The sequence below is a fragment of the Nothobranchius furzeri genome, chromosome 13, assembly GCF_043380555.1.
Source record: "Nothobranchius furzeri strain GRZ-AD chromosome 13, NfurGRZ-RIMD1, whole genome shotgun sequence".
Taxonomy (NCBI): Eukaryota; Metazoa; Chordata; class Actinopteri; order Cyprinodontiformes; family Nothobranchiidae; genus Nothobranchius; species Nothobranchius furzeri.
This window is the reverse complement of record NC_091753.1, coordinates 44775614-44792448: the sequence shown is the minus strand read 5'-3', so window position 1 is coordinate 44792448 and position 16835 is coordinate 44775614. Positions and strand designations below refer to the sequence as shown.

General features: G+C 40.5%; 1 protein-coding gene across 10 annotated transcripts in view; it reads right to left on the bottom strand.

Moving 5' to 3' along the window:
• tenm4 (teneurin transmembrane protein 4) overlaps positions 1-16835 on the bottom strand; it is a 224535-nt gene that overhangs the window by 78151 nt on the left and 129549 nt on the right. For 6 of the 10 annotated variants that reach the window (XM_054742618.2, XM_054742619.2, XM_015951299.3 and 3 more), the window contains 5 exons: positions 16070-16171; positions 13988-14182; positions 12411-12611; positions 4377-4562; positions 1441-1467 (listed from right to left, as the gene is read on the bottom strand). In XM_054742618.2, coding sequence (XP_054598593.2) covers positions 1441-1467; positions 4377-4562; positions 12411-12611; positions 13988-14182; positions 16070-16171 — 711 coding nt within the window. The remainder of the gene's footprint in view (positions 1-1440; positions 1468-4376; positions 4563-12410; positions 12612-13987; positions 14183-16069; positions 16172-16835) is intronic. The other 4 variants (XM_054742620.2, XM_054742621.2, XM_015951301.3 and 1 more) reach the window with 1 other exon arrangement.

Below are 16835 nucleotides of genomic sequence, written 5' to 3'. Positions count from 1 at the left end.
TGCTTTCATACTCTAAAAGCCCATAAAAGGAGGATTTGCACAAAGGAATCACATTGTCTCAATGTAAACAAATGTGGGACTGGAAGTAGCTTGCGTCTTTCCCGCAAAGCATGATGGAACGCAGGAATAAGGTGGATAGCTGTAAGCAACGCCTCTCGTTTGTGAAAGCTCACCTCTAGTCAGCCAGCAGAGCTAAAACACATTTTTTACATTATGCTTTTCACATTTTGCTGTTTATTTATGTGTGGAGTTTTTCAATAATTTGAGTGAAATATATCAAACTCCATGGACATTACGTCAAGAGACAACCAAGTCCAATTATTTAGTTGTATTGTAGTTTGGTCCAGATTACGTTAGGTCAAAATCGAAATAATAACAATAATGATTTATTTTCTTTAAAATTGCACCAAAACAAAAAAAAAAACCTTCACTGATGAAGTCAATTAAAGATTGAGCCTCCTGGACGTGCTAGATGTTGCTTTATCTGACGTCCCCCTTTCAATTGATCTTTGCATTTAATTGAAGAATTAACATGTTTTATTTATTTTATTCTAGACAATAAATAGATTACAATGGGCTAGTTATTTATTCCTTTTTTATCCCATGTGCAGCCTGTTTCGAGCAAATCGTACAAAACAATGGTGGTTAGACCATTGGAGAAGAGGCGATGAAGAAGCTCATAGTGTTTGTCATGAAGATAATAAAGATCCACTCTCTGTTGGCATTGTTCCAACTTAATTGGCAGCACTTCCAGAGAGGAGCCCCTGCAGAGCCCTGCCCAAGCCTGCCTGAAACGACTGCAGACGTCGGGCTGCAAATATTCTAAGAAACTCCTCTGGCAACCACTCCATACACCAGGTGGTCCATAACCAAGGACACAGCGAGAGCGAAGGGGGTGGGGGGGATGGTGGCAGGCAGACAGGGCTGCAGCAAAGCCTCAATCCGCTGCTTGCACAGCACCAAGCAGACCCTTAACTCTTTTAATTAGAGAGGATGCGACCTCAGCACCTATCGGGCTCTGCACACGGCTGCACCCTCATTTATAATTCATGTCACAGGTTATGAATCCCCTTTCCCAACATCCCCCAACCGAGAAAACAAGAATACATACAAACCAAACATCGGATGTTAAAAAACTAGACTCAACAGGTGTGAAGGTGCTAAGTGGAAAATACTATGGAGACAAAGAAAAAGGGAATGAGAGGGGAGGATCTGTAGAATGAGTTACTTTGGAAGAGAGATGTGTTTGGACTGGTCTTGTGTGTGTGTGTGCGTGCGTGCGTGTGTGTGTGTGTGTGTCTATGTGTGTGCGTGCGTGCGTGCATGTGTGTGTGTGTGTGTGTGTGTGTGTGCGTGCGTGCATGTGTGTGTGTGTGTGTGCGTGCTGAATGGATTTACAATGGGTTAAGAGCAAAATACATTGAAGGAGGAATGCCGTACCTTTCACTACCTTATCCAGATAGTGAGCTTGAGAGATAAAAGACAAGACATATAAGGAAGGTTTGAACAGTGCCACTTCCATGAAAGGATAGCAGGGCAGTGTGTTAGTTCACATCACAAAAAGTAAAGTTTATTAAAGACCAAGTTCACTCATTTTTTAAATTCATTTGCAGTTGTCTCTAGTATGAAGGAATGCCCTGTGAGTCGATCTTGGGTGGGAAAAAGCTCTGACGCTTCTAGAAGTTAGCCGCAGCAAAAGGAGGCAGACAACGACAGGATTTGGTTTTCTTTCCTGATATTTGAACATCTTTCCTTTGATTGGCTAACAGCAATGCGACTCTACCACTGAGTCAGTTTGCGCTGACACATTGATGTTTTATCTCCACAAATAACACAAGCCTGGAGGAATTCTGCTGTGTTGTGGAGTTGCTAATGCTAATAGTTAGCTACTACTAGCCGGGACGTGCTCTGCTCTCTCCTGGATGCTAAAACAACAGCTTTTCCTGTCGATGTCCATGAATGCTAATTTACATCGTGGTGTAGATCTGTGCGGCTTTTCTATACCAAGCATTTCCCCGTCTATTTTCTTTCAATGGCTAATGCAGGAAATTGGGGTAGAACACTATTTTCATGTTGAGCCGGCATGTAAAACTCAGAGTGACCGGTTGTATTTCATAAATACTAATTTAAAAATAGATTTTCAGTGAACTTGCTCTTTAAAAACAACAAAAATAAGAAAAAATACCCATGAAGCATTTTACATGCATGCATTACAAGCAGCACATTAAACACAGTCCAACACAGAGAACAGGGATGGAGACGGAAAGCTGACAGGGGAAACAAAGAGGAAGAGAGAAATCCAGAAAGATCAGACACAAAACTTCAATTTTTAGTCTGTTCTTGTTTATGAAATGTTGGGATTGGTTAAATATCTCCAGGGAGACGTTCAAAAGCACCACGACTGATGCACATATTGTGGTTCTTAAATCTCTAACTGCACAGGATGGAGGTCAGGATGTTCAACAAAGGGCTCTTTTAATCTTGACACACATCTGCAGAAGATGAGGTCACACAAGTCGCTGCCAAGAGTGGGGACCAAAACAGACCTCATGCGTTCCACAGCGTCAGGCTTGGGGTCAACACGGAGCTCTCAGTAATGAAAATTGATTCAAATTGAGAGCTTTGGCATCTTAATGGAAGACACAGAGGAATATTCTTGTTGAACAGAGATCTCAATATGGCCTTTATAAAAAACCCATCAATAATGTACGGCCAGAGTATAAAACATTCACAAACTGAGTCGAGGCTTCATGCTCAGGCAGCGCTGCTTCGAGACATAACTGAGAATACGGCAAGCAAAATTATCCTCGTCGGTTTGCAGGGTCTCCTAAGAATTCTCAGGTATTTTGTCCTGGTTTTCTTTTGCCTAAAATGTGTGGGTGAGGTACAGATTTGTATTCACAGAGTCATCGTGATACCAAGGCTGCTATTTCCTCTCTGATGTTGGAGTGGTATCGCAGAATTCTAAAATGCAGGTCACAAATGAGCAGTGACACAACTTTCTTATCTCTACTAAAAAGAGCTAAATGTGTGGGTAACACCAAACGAAATATGTGCCTTTAATGTTCTCCTGTTAGTATTCAAGCATGTGTGGACCTTCCACACATTACTGAGGTCTGTGTTTGTGTAAAAAAGGTCATTTTTAAATTTATACTTAAAGTAACACTAAATAGTTTTAGCTGTTTTGCTAGCAGTTAGCTTTTTCAGTTCGCCGAGCTAAAGGAGACGTAATATCATGGACTGATGGTGACCTGGCTTTGTTGCTACTTGACTTGTATGTCATAGTACTTTTTGTCAAACAGTGTGGAGTCTTTTACTTTGTGGTTTATTTTAGTGATAGCTGACTCATGTTAGAGTTAGCTCGTTATTAGTGCTGCAGGAGGGTTGTTTACGTAAACAATTGTAAAAGCTGTTTCATGAACCAAGTTATAAATAAACAGCAGTTAGCAAATTAATAAACAAAAAAAATGACGTAAAGAAAAACACAACATGACAAATTTGCCATCACATCCATTGGTTTGGTTCAGTTTTGATAGAAATTACATAAAAATCTGATTATCATTTTACATTTAAGAAAATCAAGACTCAGATCAGCCATCAGTCATTCAATATATTTTCATGCCATTATTTTAAAGGCAGGCATTTTCAAAAGACACATCCCAGTTAGAGGTCAACTACTGCTTAGTTAACAAGAAAATAATAAACACAAGTTCTGAAATAAGTACATAAAAATAAAGGTGATTACCCTATTTACTGGCAGGGATGAAACTTATTTGGGAATTCTGCAATTCTTTAGAAACGGTGTGGAGTTAATTTAGCTTTGGGTTGTGTTATTTGCCTTTATGTATAAAAACATGTAAATGCCACTTAAATTAACACTGGAGCTATTAATAGGAAAAAGTGACAACCTCGTTTATTCTATTTAGGGTCAACATGACTTTTGGTCACTTCTTAACTTTTAGCTACTTGTTAGAACAAACACAGGGGTGGGGGGTTGACCTGCTCACAATGACTCACATGTCAGCATTTGAACATAATAGTAAATGGAAAAGGGAGCAAAGAAAGAGATGAGGGAAATGATGAGTAAAATGAAAAGACACCTTAGCACATTCCCACATTAAAATGCATGAAGGCAAGCCTCAGATCCTTGAGTAAACCTGTTCATGCTTTACCGAGTTGCACAAATTCAATTAAGCATGCTTTCCTCTCCTTTCTCCAACTGGATGCTTCCCCTCTCACCCAACACTTCCGTCATACACACACAGGCAGAGTGGCAGCCTGTATCCTTTTGTTGGTTTCCACCCCCCTTCACCAAAATGCAGACATACACACCCAACCAGTCCCCCACCAACAACCAAAGCTTTCTCTCCTCCTACCAATGGTGCAGTGTTCGCCGTTCCAACCGGGACTGCATTCACATTTGCCATCCTTGCATGTGCCATGCTCGTTGCAGCGCGGGTGACACGCCCTCTGGTCACACCCGGCACCCATCCAGCCGTCGTCACAGCGACAGGTGCCAGAAACACAAACGCCATGGCCACCACAGTCCGCTGCACAAATCTCTGTGGGAGACAGGAACACAGGGAAAGACAAAAAAAAAGGAATGGGGGAAGACAGACGAAAAAAAGGGAGGGGGTCAGGGGGACGGGATGGAGAAGGAAGACGAGGCGGTGATGGGACAAGGCAACAAGGGTGGAAAAAAAAGAGACAAATCCAGAAGTTATTGTCAGAGAGAGGCGGACACGCTCCACTACCTTGTCTGATGGGAATTGAAAAGAAATTCCAGCACCTCATAGGGGCAATCCTTTTTGACAATACAAATCTAATAAGTCCATTACCAGGAAAAGACAAGGTTTGTGGTGGCCTTAGCAGACTTACTCTTTCCCTCACCCTTTTTCCTCTTCGTCAATTCCCCTCTTTGTACCACAAAAGAGGTAGAGAAGAAAAAACGTAGCTAGGACTATAAAAGTGACCAGATCTTCAGCACTCCATTAAGCACAGCCATCAGTAATAAGTTGTAAATGTTATTTCTTTAACTTAATACACAGTTCACGGTTTCTCGACATGTTCTGCTGTGGGTCGGACGCCGGAGGTACAAATCTAGAGACCGATTTATGGCATAGGATTTCAATAGGCTGTTTTTATTCTCGTTAAGTGCTGTCTACCAGAGGAAGACGTGAATTCATGGATTGGAGTGAAATGAGAGACGGAGCTGAAGTAAAGCCTGGCTGAGGCTTTTGTGTGGCGACTGAAAGACCCCCCTGGCTGGGTGTGATAGAGCCCGGACATTACCCTCATCCCATGAGCTCAAGAGAGAGCACGACAAGCTCAAAGACATTAAACACTGACAGATTACTTATGAATCTCAGTGAAATGTCTTCATTAACTATTCTGTTGTAAAAATATATGTATAAAAATGGGGGGGGGGGGGCTTAGTAGTATGGGCAACAATGAACAACATTATTCCTAGCTTATTAGCCAAGTCAATTCAAATAAGACCGCAGGGGACCAAACTGGAGGTAAAATGTTTTAATAAGTCAATTACAGTCCTTACAGCGCCTATTTTTTCACAGTTGCAAATTAAATCGGAGTGGTTTTTTCAGCCACAAACTCTTACACGGCATTACTGCCTTAAAAAGCTTTCGGGGGGAAAATATCACCTTTCCCTACTAATTACGTATAAGCAAATGCTAATTTTATATCTCACCTCTAATTTATTAAGTATTCCAGCAGTGTCCAAATAATTGCATGCAATGACTTTTGAGCACGCTCGGAGCACGGAAAGAAGCGACTGCACATGTAAATATCAGTTATCAGAGTGGTGTGTAGTTACCGAGGTCCACTCACGAAAAGTCCACCATGGCTTCCACCTCCTCTGAAGGTAATAATTTATTAAAGAACTAATGAACTACATTAACATCCAGAGATCTTATTCACACATGTGTTGTAAGAAAATTAAAAAAATATTGTTTGCAGTTTGTACTTTAGAGTGATGGGAAAAAAACAATAATTTTGAATTAAAGACACAATTAGAGGAAACTTGCAACAGGATAAATGTGCAATTACAGCCCACAGGTAAACCCTTGTTATCTTTGGCTAAAGAAGCCCAGAATGAGAAGTACCCCATTTCTATGGAAGGAATACAATCTCACAAGAATATGACATTTTTCAGACTTTCATTATTATGCAAAATTATGTATTAGATTTATTTTTATTTTTTACAGAAAATACACCAGCAAAAATTTCATCCATAAAAATTCTACAGCAGAATTTCTTTTTCAGAAATTCAACATCAGCAGTTCAACAACTGAGATGACTTCCTGGTGACCCAAGCCAGAATAATCATCACTTGCAGTTGAGTGTCTTTTAGCCAATCAAGTTACGCTTCTCTGATCATGTGACATCAGTGTGGCGTCCACTTAATGAAGGGATGATTGCTTTGGCTTGGGTCACCCCATTTTGAATGTTGTTGTAAAAATGTTGCAGTTGAAAATTTTATGTAGAATTTTTGTTGTTAAAAATTTGAAGATGAAATTCTGCAGTTGATTTTTTTTACGTGTGAAATTTTTGCTGGTGTATTTTTAGTAAAAAAATGTTAATACATAATTTCAAAAATAAAATTCAGTGTCATCAATTTTGTGTCATATCCTGGTGACACTGTTTGTCTACCATACATTTCTACACAAACCGTTACTATTTGCAATGGTGGGGCATGCAATCATTTTCCTCTAGGTGGGAGATTTCCGGAAACGGAATGAAAGCAAACATCTTAAAGACAAAAACACCTCAGGGACAGTTTATACAGCTACTAACTATTACTAGTGCAAACATTGGTTGCATTACACCAAACCCCACGACAAAATTAGTTCGTAAAACTATTGAGGAGCAGAGATTAAATATTATGTAAAAACTTGCCGTTGCAAGGTTATAGTCTGCTGTAGCTGCTGTGGAAGCCCAACACATAGCTTAGTGTTGTATTAGACCTCACAAAGCTCAACAATGAACAGGATAAAGGAGGATAATGAGCCAACTCATCACCATTTGCGGAGCTTTTTCTCTGCGAGGCAAACTCACACTAACTGCCCATTTCCCTCTAAATCCGTGGGATTACCTAATAGGTCATCATGTCTGCTTGGAATAGAAAAGGGATCCTAGGATCAGAGAGAGACGGCTGCACTTAAACACTCATTTGAGAAATATTTTGTGGGAAAATTAATTATGTGGCCACTGCTGGACTGACCATAGGGCATAGCGGGCAATTGCCCGCTGGGCCGACCCTTTCATCTTTTATGGGCCGGTGTCTGTTTTTTTTTTTTTTTCTGACCTCTAGTTGTTGCTGACAACTTGTCCGCGCCGCCCCACCCGACGCCTCGTAAAAGTTGGTGGATTGGCCAATTGGTAACAATACACTCTGGGCTGGACCAATAGCCAGAGGTCTGATGCACCCGCCAGTTGTTTGTGAATCTCAGTAAACAGACAGACGAGCTTTACAAAATGGAGAACAAAAAACGGAAAGCAGGAGCGGAGAAAATTCGACTAAAAAAGAAACTGGCCCTTCAGGCTGATGCTGGCACATGTGTTAAAATCTCACAGTTGTTTGGTAGTGAAGGTTCAAGTAAAATCAATTTAGGAAGTGATGGAGCCTCAGCCCAGCGACAGGTTGGAGAAGAAAAGAGGGAGGAGGAGGAGAAACCCGAGCCGGTGTTGTGCCATTAATCGACTCGCTGCCAAAAAATGATTAGCCACCGCGGGATCGCGCACGGTTAGGTAATTGCATTTCTAGACAAAATTCCCCAGGATTTCGCCCTAAAACTCGGCATTTCTAGCAATATGGACATTCAGAAAGCAAAGATAACCTCTTCCGGTACTTAAACAGATGTTTATCGCGGATATTAGTGTGGCAGTGTTTGTGGCACCCTGCGCGGGCGCTCGAGCACGTACTTGTGGAAAGAGGGAGGAAGATGTGACAGTGTGAGCATCCTGTCACAATGTCCCGATTGATCTTGCGCCCTGGCTACTCGCCTAGGGGATGTCCCTTTGGCTGAGTGGTTAGAGCGTATGACTCTCTCCCCAGAGGTCTGGGGATCGAATCCCGCCCGGGCACTCCTTTCTGCACCTTGCCACATAAGTTTTTCCAGTTCGGAAGTTGTTTTAAGTGTTGCTATTTGTCTTAAACGTTCACAATGAGGATATATTAATCCTTTTTGCAATATTTGCGATTGAAAGATGGTTTGTGGTAAGAACTGGCTTTCTTTATGTTACAGCCTTGATACTAAAAAAATAAATAAACAATGTAAAATGGCACCATGTATTGAATGTAAACGTTGTATAAATGGAAATAAACAATTCTCCAGCGATTTAATTTTTCCCCTTCCTTTCTTTAGTCCACTTGACATGGAGCCACAGTTAACTAGTTTGGGGCACATTTTTACTTGGAAAAATAGTATTTAAACTGATCAAGCTTTGGCTTTAATGACACTGTGTAGGTTACTATCTAAACATTACGTTGCTCTATTTAAAAGTAACAAGATAAAAGCACATCAGCACATACAATTAAGATTGTCACTTGCCAAATAGAGACTACACCCTCCTGTTTACCTATAAGAAACGCCTCAAAATGTCTTTAAATTCTTTATTGATGATTTAATTGTAGACAACTAAAATGGCATTTTACTTGCCAAAAAGTGATTGAATCGCTCAGATTTTCATGGAGGCTAAAATTGACCAAATAAGGGTTTTATGTATTATCTGTTGATGTTATTGTACTCATACTGTCTACTGTATCATCATAAACACCCCAAAAATGGCACAAAAAAAAAAGATAATTTCCCTTGCCAAAAATTGATCACAGTGTCCTGGTCACCCATAAAGGCTTAAATTGGCATAAATATGACTTCATTTATTATGATGCTGGGTGTGTTCCACAATCATATTCGAATAAACATGAAAATATTCCGTCCGAATATCTGTTTCTTGTTATAAATATAACAGCTAGAAGGATTTACAGTTAAAATAGGAGAAACATTTCAGGAAACTATTGTCAATTAACCACAGAAATAGGGACTAATAACATCAAGAGATAATAAATAAGGTAATATTTAGGTAAATTTAACCCTTTACACGTGACTCCCCAGGAAGGGTCGTAACACCACTTGCCTCATGCACATAAGTGACCAAAACAAAGCAGCATGGAGACACTCCGTCTCCATCACCTCTCAGGCAGCAGCCTGCATGATCTACACGTCACCAGAATATAAACAACCGCAACACAATAAAAGCAGTGTTATACAAAATGGAAGGCCTGTAGTGTTTATTCTCTTACAGTAACAACTTATCAATTTTTTGGAGGAATTTATTTGAGATTTTTTGGTTTTTATTAATTGTGCAATAGAAAAATAATCGCTAAATTAATCATCTAAATAGTCATTAGAATAGTTGACTATTCGATAAAATAATCGTCAGAATAATCACTTTAAAAATAATCATTTGCCCCCAACCCTACTTTTTTAGAATACTAGGATAGGAAGGATGGTGTAGGTTTACGTTTATTAGATTGATACATAAATACTACCAATAAGAAAGTGTACGTTGGTGTGTGTCAGAAACAGCGTAAGGCTTAATGTCTTTTCCAAAAACCCAGGTGATGGGCCGGTCTCCAATCAAAATGCCCGGGCTGAATTTTTGTCCCAGTCCAGCCCTGTATGTGGCTGTGGAACTGTATCGATCTCGGCAAGAGACGACGCGGACGTGATAATTATCAGACCTAGTCAGTGACGTCAACCTTGGTGATTGATTTCTTAAATGTTTTATATGAAACAACAAAATGCTTTCCTCCACACCAGCAGGCTGTGCTGATAACAGGTTTGGCTCCGGTCACTGGCTGGTTTCTCCCATTTTAAAAACTATCATGGTGGATTAAGCAGAGTTACACATTAACTTTAATCTCAATTAAGCCAAGTTATAAAGGTTTTCAAACACCACAGGAGTCTAAAGTATGGAAAGACTTCAAACAATTGAAGCTTTTTAATTTATTTATTTTTTGCTCTGCAAGGCTTCTTTGTAGTTGGCTTTTGATTGATTAACACTGTAACTGCATGTGTTTGTGCAGGACTTATGGAAATGAGCCCTGTTTTTGACCATTTCCAGGTCAATAACTTTGCATCTAACAGAAAATCAGAACTTGTAACCATTTTTGACATTTAAACCATGCAGAAAATCCTTTTTTTTTCATTTATTTTGTAAATCTTTAATTTTGCATTTTATACCATAATTTTATACACCATTTAATTTGTTGGTACATAAATCCAAAGGAATGGAAATAAAATGCTTGTGTTTTTATTTTTATGATCATTTAGCTTTTTCTTACAGGGGGAGAGGTAACTTATGAAGTAAAGCATTATTTAAATAAGACAAATTCAAGTATTATTAACTTTATTCTGACAGCTATGGAACAGTGTGAAAAAGGTAATTTTCTGATTAAAAAAATCTGTTTTCACACACACACACACACACACACACACACACACACACACACACACACACACACACACACACACACACACACACACACACACACACACACACACACACACACAATACAGTACAGGCCAAAAGTTTGGACACACCTTGTCATTCAATGTGTTTTCTTTATTTTCGTGACCATTTACAAAGGGCCGACAAGTGCTAAACACCTCTGGGAAGTCCTTCCGACTACCTACTGAAGCTCATCAAAAGAATGCCAAGAGTGTGCAAAGCAGTAATCAGAGCAAACGGGGGCTATTTTGAAGAAAATAGAAGCTAAAACATGTTTTCAGTTACTTCACCTTTTTTGGTTAAGTACATAACTCCACGTGTCCATTCATAGTTTTGATGTCATCGGTGAGAATCTACCAATGTAAATGGTCATGAAAATAAAGACAGCACATTGAATGAGAAGGTGTGTCCACAATTTTGGCCTTTGCAGCCACGAACGAAGCGTCAGCAAGGTAAAGAGAAACCTTATCTGTGTTTTAAAAAAGAACCAAAAATGGAATCAGAAGTCAAACATAGCAAGAACGTACAAAAGATTTTTAAAGTGGTTTGAAGTTATTCTGTGCAACCTGCACCAAATGATTCCCATGAGTTGGGAGCCCAAAATTTAATTAACATACCCTTAATTAACACACAGGATGCTGAACTGGAGCAATCTGAAGCTGAAATCAGCTGTTGAACAAAAATAAATCCCATTAACATTTATTTATGCCTAAAATTCTTCAGCAGTAGTAGGAAATAAATGGCTTTCACGTTTGCATCTGTAGAAACTTGGAGTGACTGCTGATAGATAACTAAATTTGACAGCTCTATTACAATACCTAACAGGTTTCATGGAGGTTTCCAGTAAAATTCCTCTTGATTAAATATGAGCAAGCAGGCTGTCAGAGCTGAGCCCGCGTTTTACAGGTTCCTTTTCGTCACTGAAGCTTTGAGATGGAGCGCTATTGCTTAAAAATGGAACCTTGTGCTCATCTCTTCCTGAATACCAAGAGAGGACTCTCCCTGTGGACGTAATGAACACAATGGGAACAGTCTTCCACAGCAGAGAAAGAGAAAAAACTAAACTATTATTAGCCATGAACCTTGCTCTGGAATGAGAATCCAAGAAAGAGCATTTATTGCATCATTCTGACCTTATCCCTGCTATGCATCATTTCCTTCTTTCTGTAGCTGCCAACTAACTATGCAGAATCTGAGGTTAGTCATTTGTACAAATTTAAAAGCAAAAAATAAAAAAAGAGAATGTTTTGATTGCTAGTCCTGCACTTCCAACTGATAAATGATGAAACTAATTTGTGCCTTTATGCAGCCACATTCTATTAAGAAAACCACACATAATCATGCCTCTGATGAGCACAGCAATTACTAAAGTTGATGGGAGTGTAGGGATTTTCCAGAACTGCTCGGTTATGTTAGTCATCAGCTGTTAAATGTTTACTCTATGAACTCAGACAAAAGAAATGTGACAGAATGTGATTGGTAGCTGTTGACCTGCGGCTGATTATCGATGATAATAATCACTCAGGCATTTATGTCAGCTAGGAAAATCACACGCGTTTACGTCAGAGAGAAGCTTTGCAATTACTAAAATGATCTGTAATCAGGAAGGGGAAATTCATAGCTGACATGCAGGTCTAAATGAATCCAGTGTGATGATGTTTACTGTTGGTTTAACGTGTAAAAAATGCTCATGAACGGAAAAACGATGGATTCAGTAAGATATGTGGTCAGATTTCAAGAATGTCATCAATTTTCTCACTTTTTTCCAACAAAAGTATCACGGTAGACTGACTTTTATTTTTACCTTCCCAATAAAATCTTCTGCAGAATGTCGTTTCTGTTTTGCAATTAAAAATTAAATCGTGCCATGAGTTTACCTGTAGAGCAATCGTGGCCCGTCCAGTTGGGATCACAGCTGCACGTCCCGGTGTCTGCCAGGAACGCTCCGTGTCCAGAGCACTGATCCATGCAGGAGGCCCTGGGACTCTCACATCCCGACCCGCCCCACCCGACAAAGCAGTGGCACTCTCCCTGGACACAGACGCCTCGGCCCGAGCATGTTGGATCCAGACAGTCCACTAAAAACATTTCAACAAAAGCGTTAGACACACCAGTCACCAGCTGTTCCCATCTTTTCACAGGCGTCCTGGCATCTTTATTTGAGCCTGAGCGGAATGACAACTGCATCAGACTGCAGTTCAAATGCAGATGCGACCGGCTCGGCACATGAACAGTAAACGCACAAAGGGAACACACAGAAAATGCCATTTCTCTAAAACTGGAGAAGAAAAGATTTACATAGAAGCAAATGAAATGGCTGTTTGCTCGGTGGGTGTTATGGCACGAACCCACAGGTTCAGCCCACACTTCTGCTGGCATTTTCTCTTCACTGTAGAAGAAAAAACCTCCTAAAGAAGAAAGGTTGCTTATTAAAGGCATGTTTCAATAAGGTGAAAGCCACACTGATGCAAAGTTGAAAGGTAGGAAACCTGAAGCCTACATGTACCGACTAAAGAGAACTGGTGGGGAAAAGCCCGAGGCCACAGACAGACTTTCCAAGGAAGCGGGACTGAAACGTTGTATCAATAGTTCGGTTAGCATTCTAACATCCAATCATTGTCTGTTTTCCATCCAACGTTGAAATGATTTCAAATGAATGCTTGCTTTGTTGGGAGAAACAGTTGCAGGACCACACAATCACAGCATCAGCATTCTGTCAACAAGATCATATCGTCGTGGCACACACAGATGGCAAATGGATGCAGGGAAGGAGCAATGTCTGGCCACCGAGAGCAGTAGGCCACGCCATGGCAGGTCTCCTTTATAAAGCCCGTTATACCAAGACAAACAGCATCTCTTGCCTCTAAGCAGATGGTTTGGGCACAAAACGCAAAGATCAGAGGCTAACTGACAAGAAACTCTCTCCTGGCAATTAATCATCATGGCTGAAGGTCACATGGAGAAAAGGTAGAAGTGCTAAAGGGCCCTCAGCCACATTCCCCACCACTCCTTATGGCTAACACTCCACCTAAAATAGAATAGAGGCCTATGGATGTCACCAACCCCCATTTATCAAATGCCCAGGGTCCATTTTTCATCTTGAAATGAGACCCTTCAAGAGCTGACAAACACAATGGCTCCTTCGATCTCGTCCAGCCAAACCTTTCCGAACAGCGAATGACGCTGGAGTTCCTGCTAGATTAACAGGACTGTATGTCAGAACTTGTGATAATAAACATCTTGTTTTGTTATGCATATCGCCCTAAATCAGTTAAATATGGAGAGAAAGCCACCTAAGTCACACATTTTGAAGTGCTACGGTCGGAACAGTCTTCAGGGGACGTCCTGTCTTACGGAAACTTGAAGCTTTACTAATATGAGCATACCTTCAAAATGTCGAGCTCTAACAGGCTGAGGGTGGAATCTGACAAATTCGAAGGGGGTTTAAAATCACCTTCTTCACAGTTTTCTCCCTTGTAGCCTGGGTTGCAGATGCACGTTCCCACGATGCAGGTCCCATGGCCGCTGCATGTGATGTCAATGCACTGGTTGGTGGGAACGTCACACTCGGAACCCTTCCAGCCGCTGTGACACATGCAGCGACCTTTAAGGTATTGACCATTCCCACTGCACAGCACCGGACAGGCAGCTTTGAAAAGAGCAGAGGGCAGAAATCCATTTCAATGGAGCACTCTGATCACAGCTTCATCTGACAACAACAGGACGACCCAACCACTAAAAGGTTTCCCGTCCAGATAAATATTGGCATCTGGGACAGACACAATTTAGATTTAAGCATAAAATGCAACAGCTAATTAATAGAGAATAGGATAAAATTGTTACTTGTGATGGAGATCAAAATGTGGAAAGAATATGACATAAAATTATTGTATTTGTTAAAAAAAAACAATGTGCCAACTTCATTCTTTTTCATAATGCGGTGTCTTAAAGTAACAATAGACCATTTTTTAAGCTTTAAGCTAGAGCTTTAAAGGGACTTTACGGAGCTTTGAATTTTTATGCTCGCGATTGCCCCCTCAGGCCAATAGCGTAACGGCAGCTTCAATAGTAGTCTCGTGCTTGAGGCGCACATGCTGTACGTGCACACTCCTTCACGAAAATAACAGCTGAGACAGTCCCTTGTGTGTGTGTGTGTGTGGCCCGGAGAACAGAGGACAGGAGAACGCACCGCTAATTAATTAAATAATTTGGTTCTGTACCTTTCTCTTCAGCACAGCCGACAAAGGTTTATGACGGGTCAGTCCTCCTGCATGCTCAGATCATTCCATTCCCTTGCTTGAAAAATTGTTCCAAATGAAAGTTCAACCCACATCTTTTTTATCTGTGATTTCAATGCCGTTCGGCGAGTCTCAAATAAAAATTTGGGCATCTTACTGTAAAAAAATATTCCATTAATGTAAAAAAGAAACTCTAAAAAAGCTATGTTCACATCCAGAATCGAACCCACGTCTTCTGCACGAAAGTCCGACCTTTTACTAGGCGAGCTTAAGCGCCAGTGACGTCCTTTGTATCTGCAATATTTATATCCTTGATGACAGCTGAAACAACGTTCAAAGAATGGCTCGGAGGGCTATGCCTGAGCGTGAACGCGCATGAAGCAGCCTGGTCGACCCGAGCAGCTCTCTTTTTCTGTGATTTTACAGAAAAATAGGCAATCACAGTAAAAATGCCAGGGCTCATTCTACAAGACCAGGAGAATGTATGAAGAAGAAATTTATTATTTCTATACATGTTTTAGCTGTCAAACTTCCATAATGCCCCTTTAACATTGATCTCAGTGATTGTTGAGTTAGAAACTTGACCAGTTTCATATTTGGCACCACTCTGCTGACCAAAAACTGCACTTGTTAGTTTTGTGATGGGGGTAGATTTTCAAAGGGGAGCTCTTTACCTGCTTTACGGCTATTAGCTGTTATGTTAGCGATTAGCATTTTCAGTTCGCAGACGTCTGTGAGACGTCAGTGGAGCCTGGAAGTAAAAGTAATAGAGTAATGTCTTTGGAGGCGAAGAGCTAAAATCTGAGCGAACATCTGCGTGGCCTACACTAGTTTGAGGGAGCTAAAGGAGGCCATAAAAATCACAGACTGACAGTGACCTAGCTTTATTGCTATAGGACTTGTGAGTAATAATATTTTTTTGCTCAACAGTGTGGATCTTTTGCTTTGTAGTTTATTTTAGTATTAGTTGGCTCACGTTAGTGTTAGCTACTTGTTAGCGCTAGCTACAGCAGGGTTGTTTACAGCAGTTGTTATTTCACTTTCAACCAGTAGAGCAGAGGAGCAGGAGGAGCTCTGTTACTTTAACAACTGATGGACCTTATCTAAGTCATACATAAAAAGACCTTCATCTTGTTTACCAACAAGGTTATTTAATAAAGAAATCAATGTCTAAGTGGTACAGCCATAGACAGAAACGAATCAGTTAATAGCTTAATTTATAGGTAAAACATCTGAGTTACAATTAGATGGGGTAACACCGTAGAATCCATCTAGGCGCTGGGGAGGAAGTGACTCACCTCGCCCACAGTCAGGTCCTTTGAATCCTAAAAAGCAATGGCATGTTCCGGCGACACAGTCGCCATTTCCAAAGCAGTTACTAGGACAGTCATCAATGGAATCTGCAAGAGAGCAATCAAGAGATTTTTGTAAGAAAAAGAACGACAATTTTCCTGCCACTCATTTCTTGTGGCTGATTATTTCCCCTCACTAATGACGGTGATGAGTGCATGCTCCATCAGACGCAGCGTTTATATTTCACTGCATGTGACTCGTTTGAGTGTTACCTGAGTTTCACACAACTGGGTTTGATTCATGACAAGAGCAAACCCGGTTGTGATTACCTCTACAAAAATTACGAATCAATGGGTTTCTCAGAATTTTGCAAATGCGCAGAAAATAAAAGCATTTCAATCTTTGATCAACTTAACTGAATGCACTGATTGCACATTGTAGGTCGACGAGGCGCTGGAAAAAATGAAGACTGTGCTATCTCATTGTCTCGACTCATCCAAGTGCATCCCATTTTAGCGATAAAAGCTTGGACCTCGTATTAAATAATGCATTTTCAATCAAAGGGTTTGAGAGTTTTAAACTTGAATCAAACAATGGAAAAGAGTCGTTTTGGTCAATCTTTAAACAATGTTCAGTAATTTTGCTAAATATGGCAAGCTCTTCCCCAGTTAGTGTTTGGAACATGCATGTGATTGGCTCTAAAAATCAGTACATCGTCCAGTACTTCCTAAAGCGTTTACTCCTGGCATCCAATGGTTCATGAGACAGCTT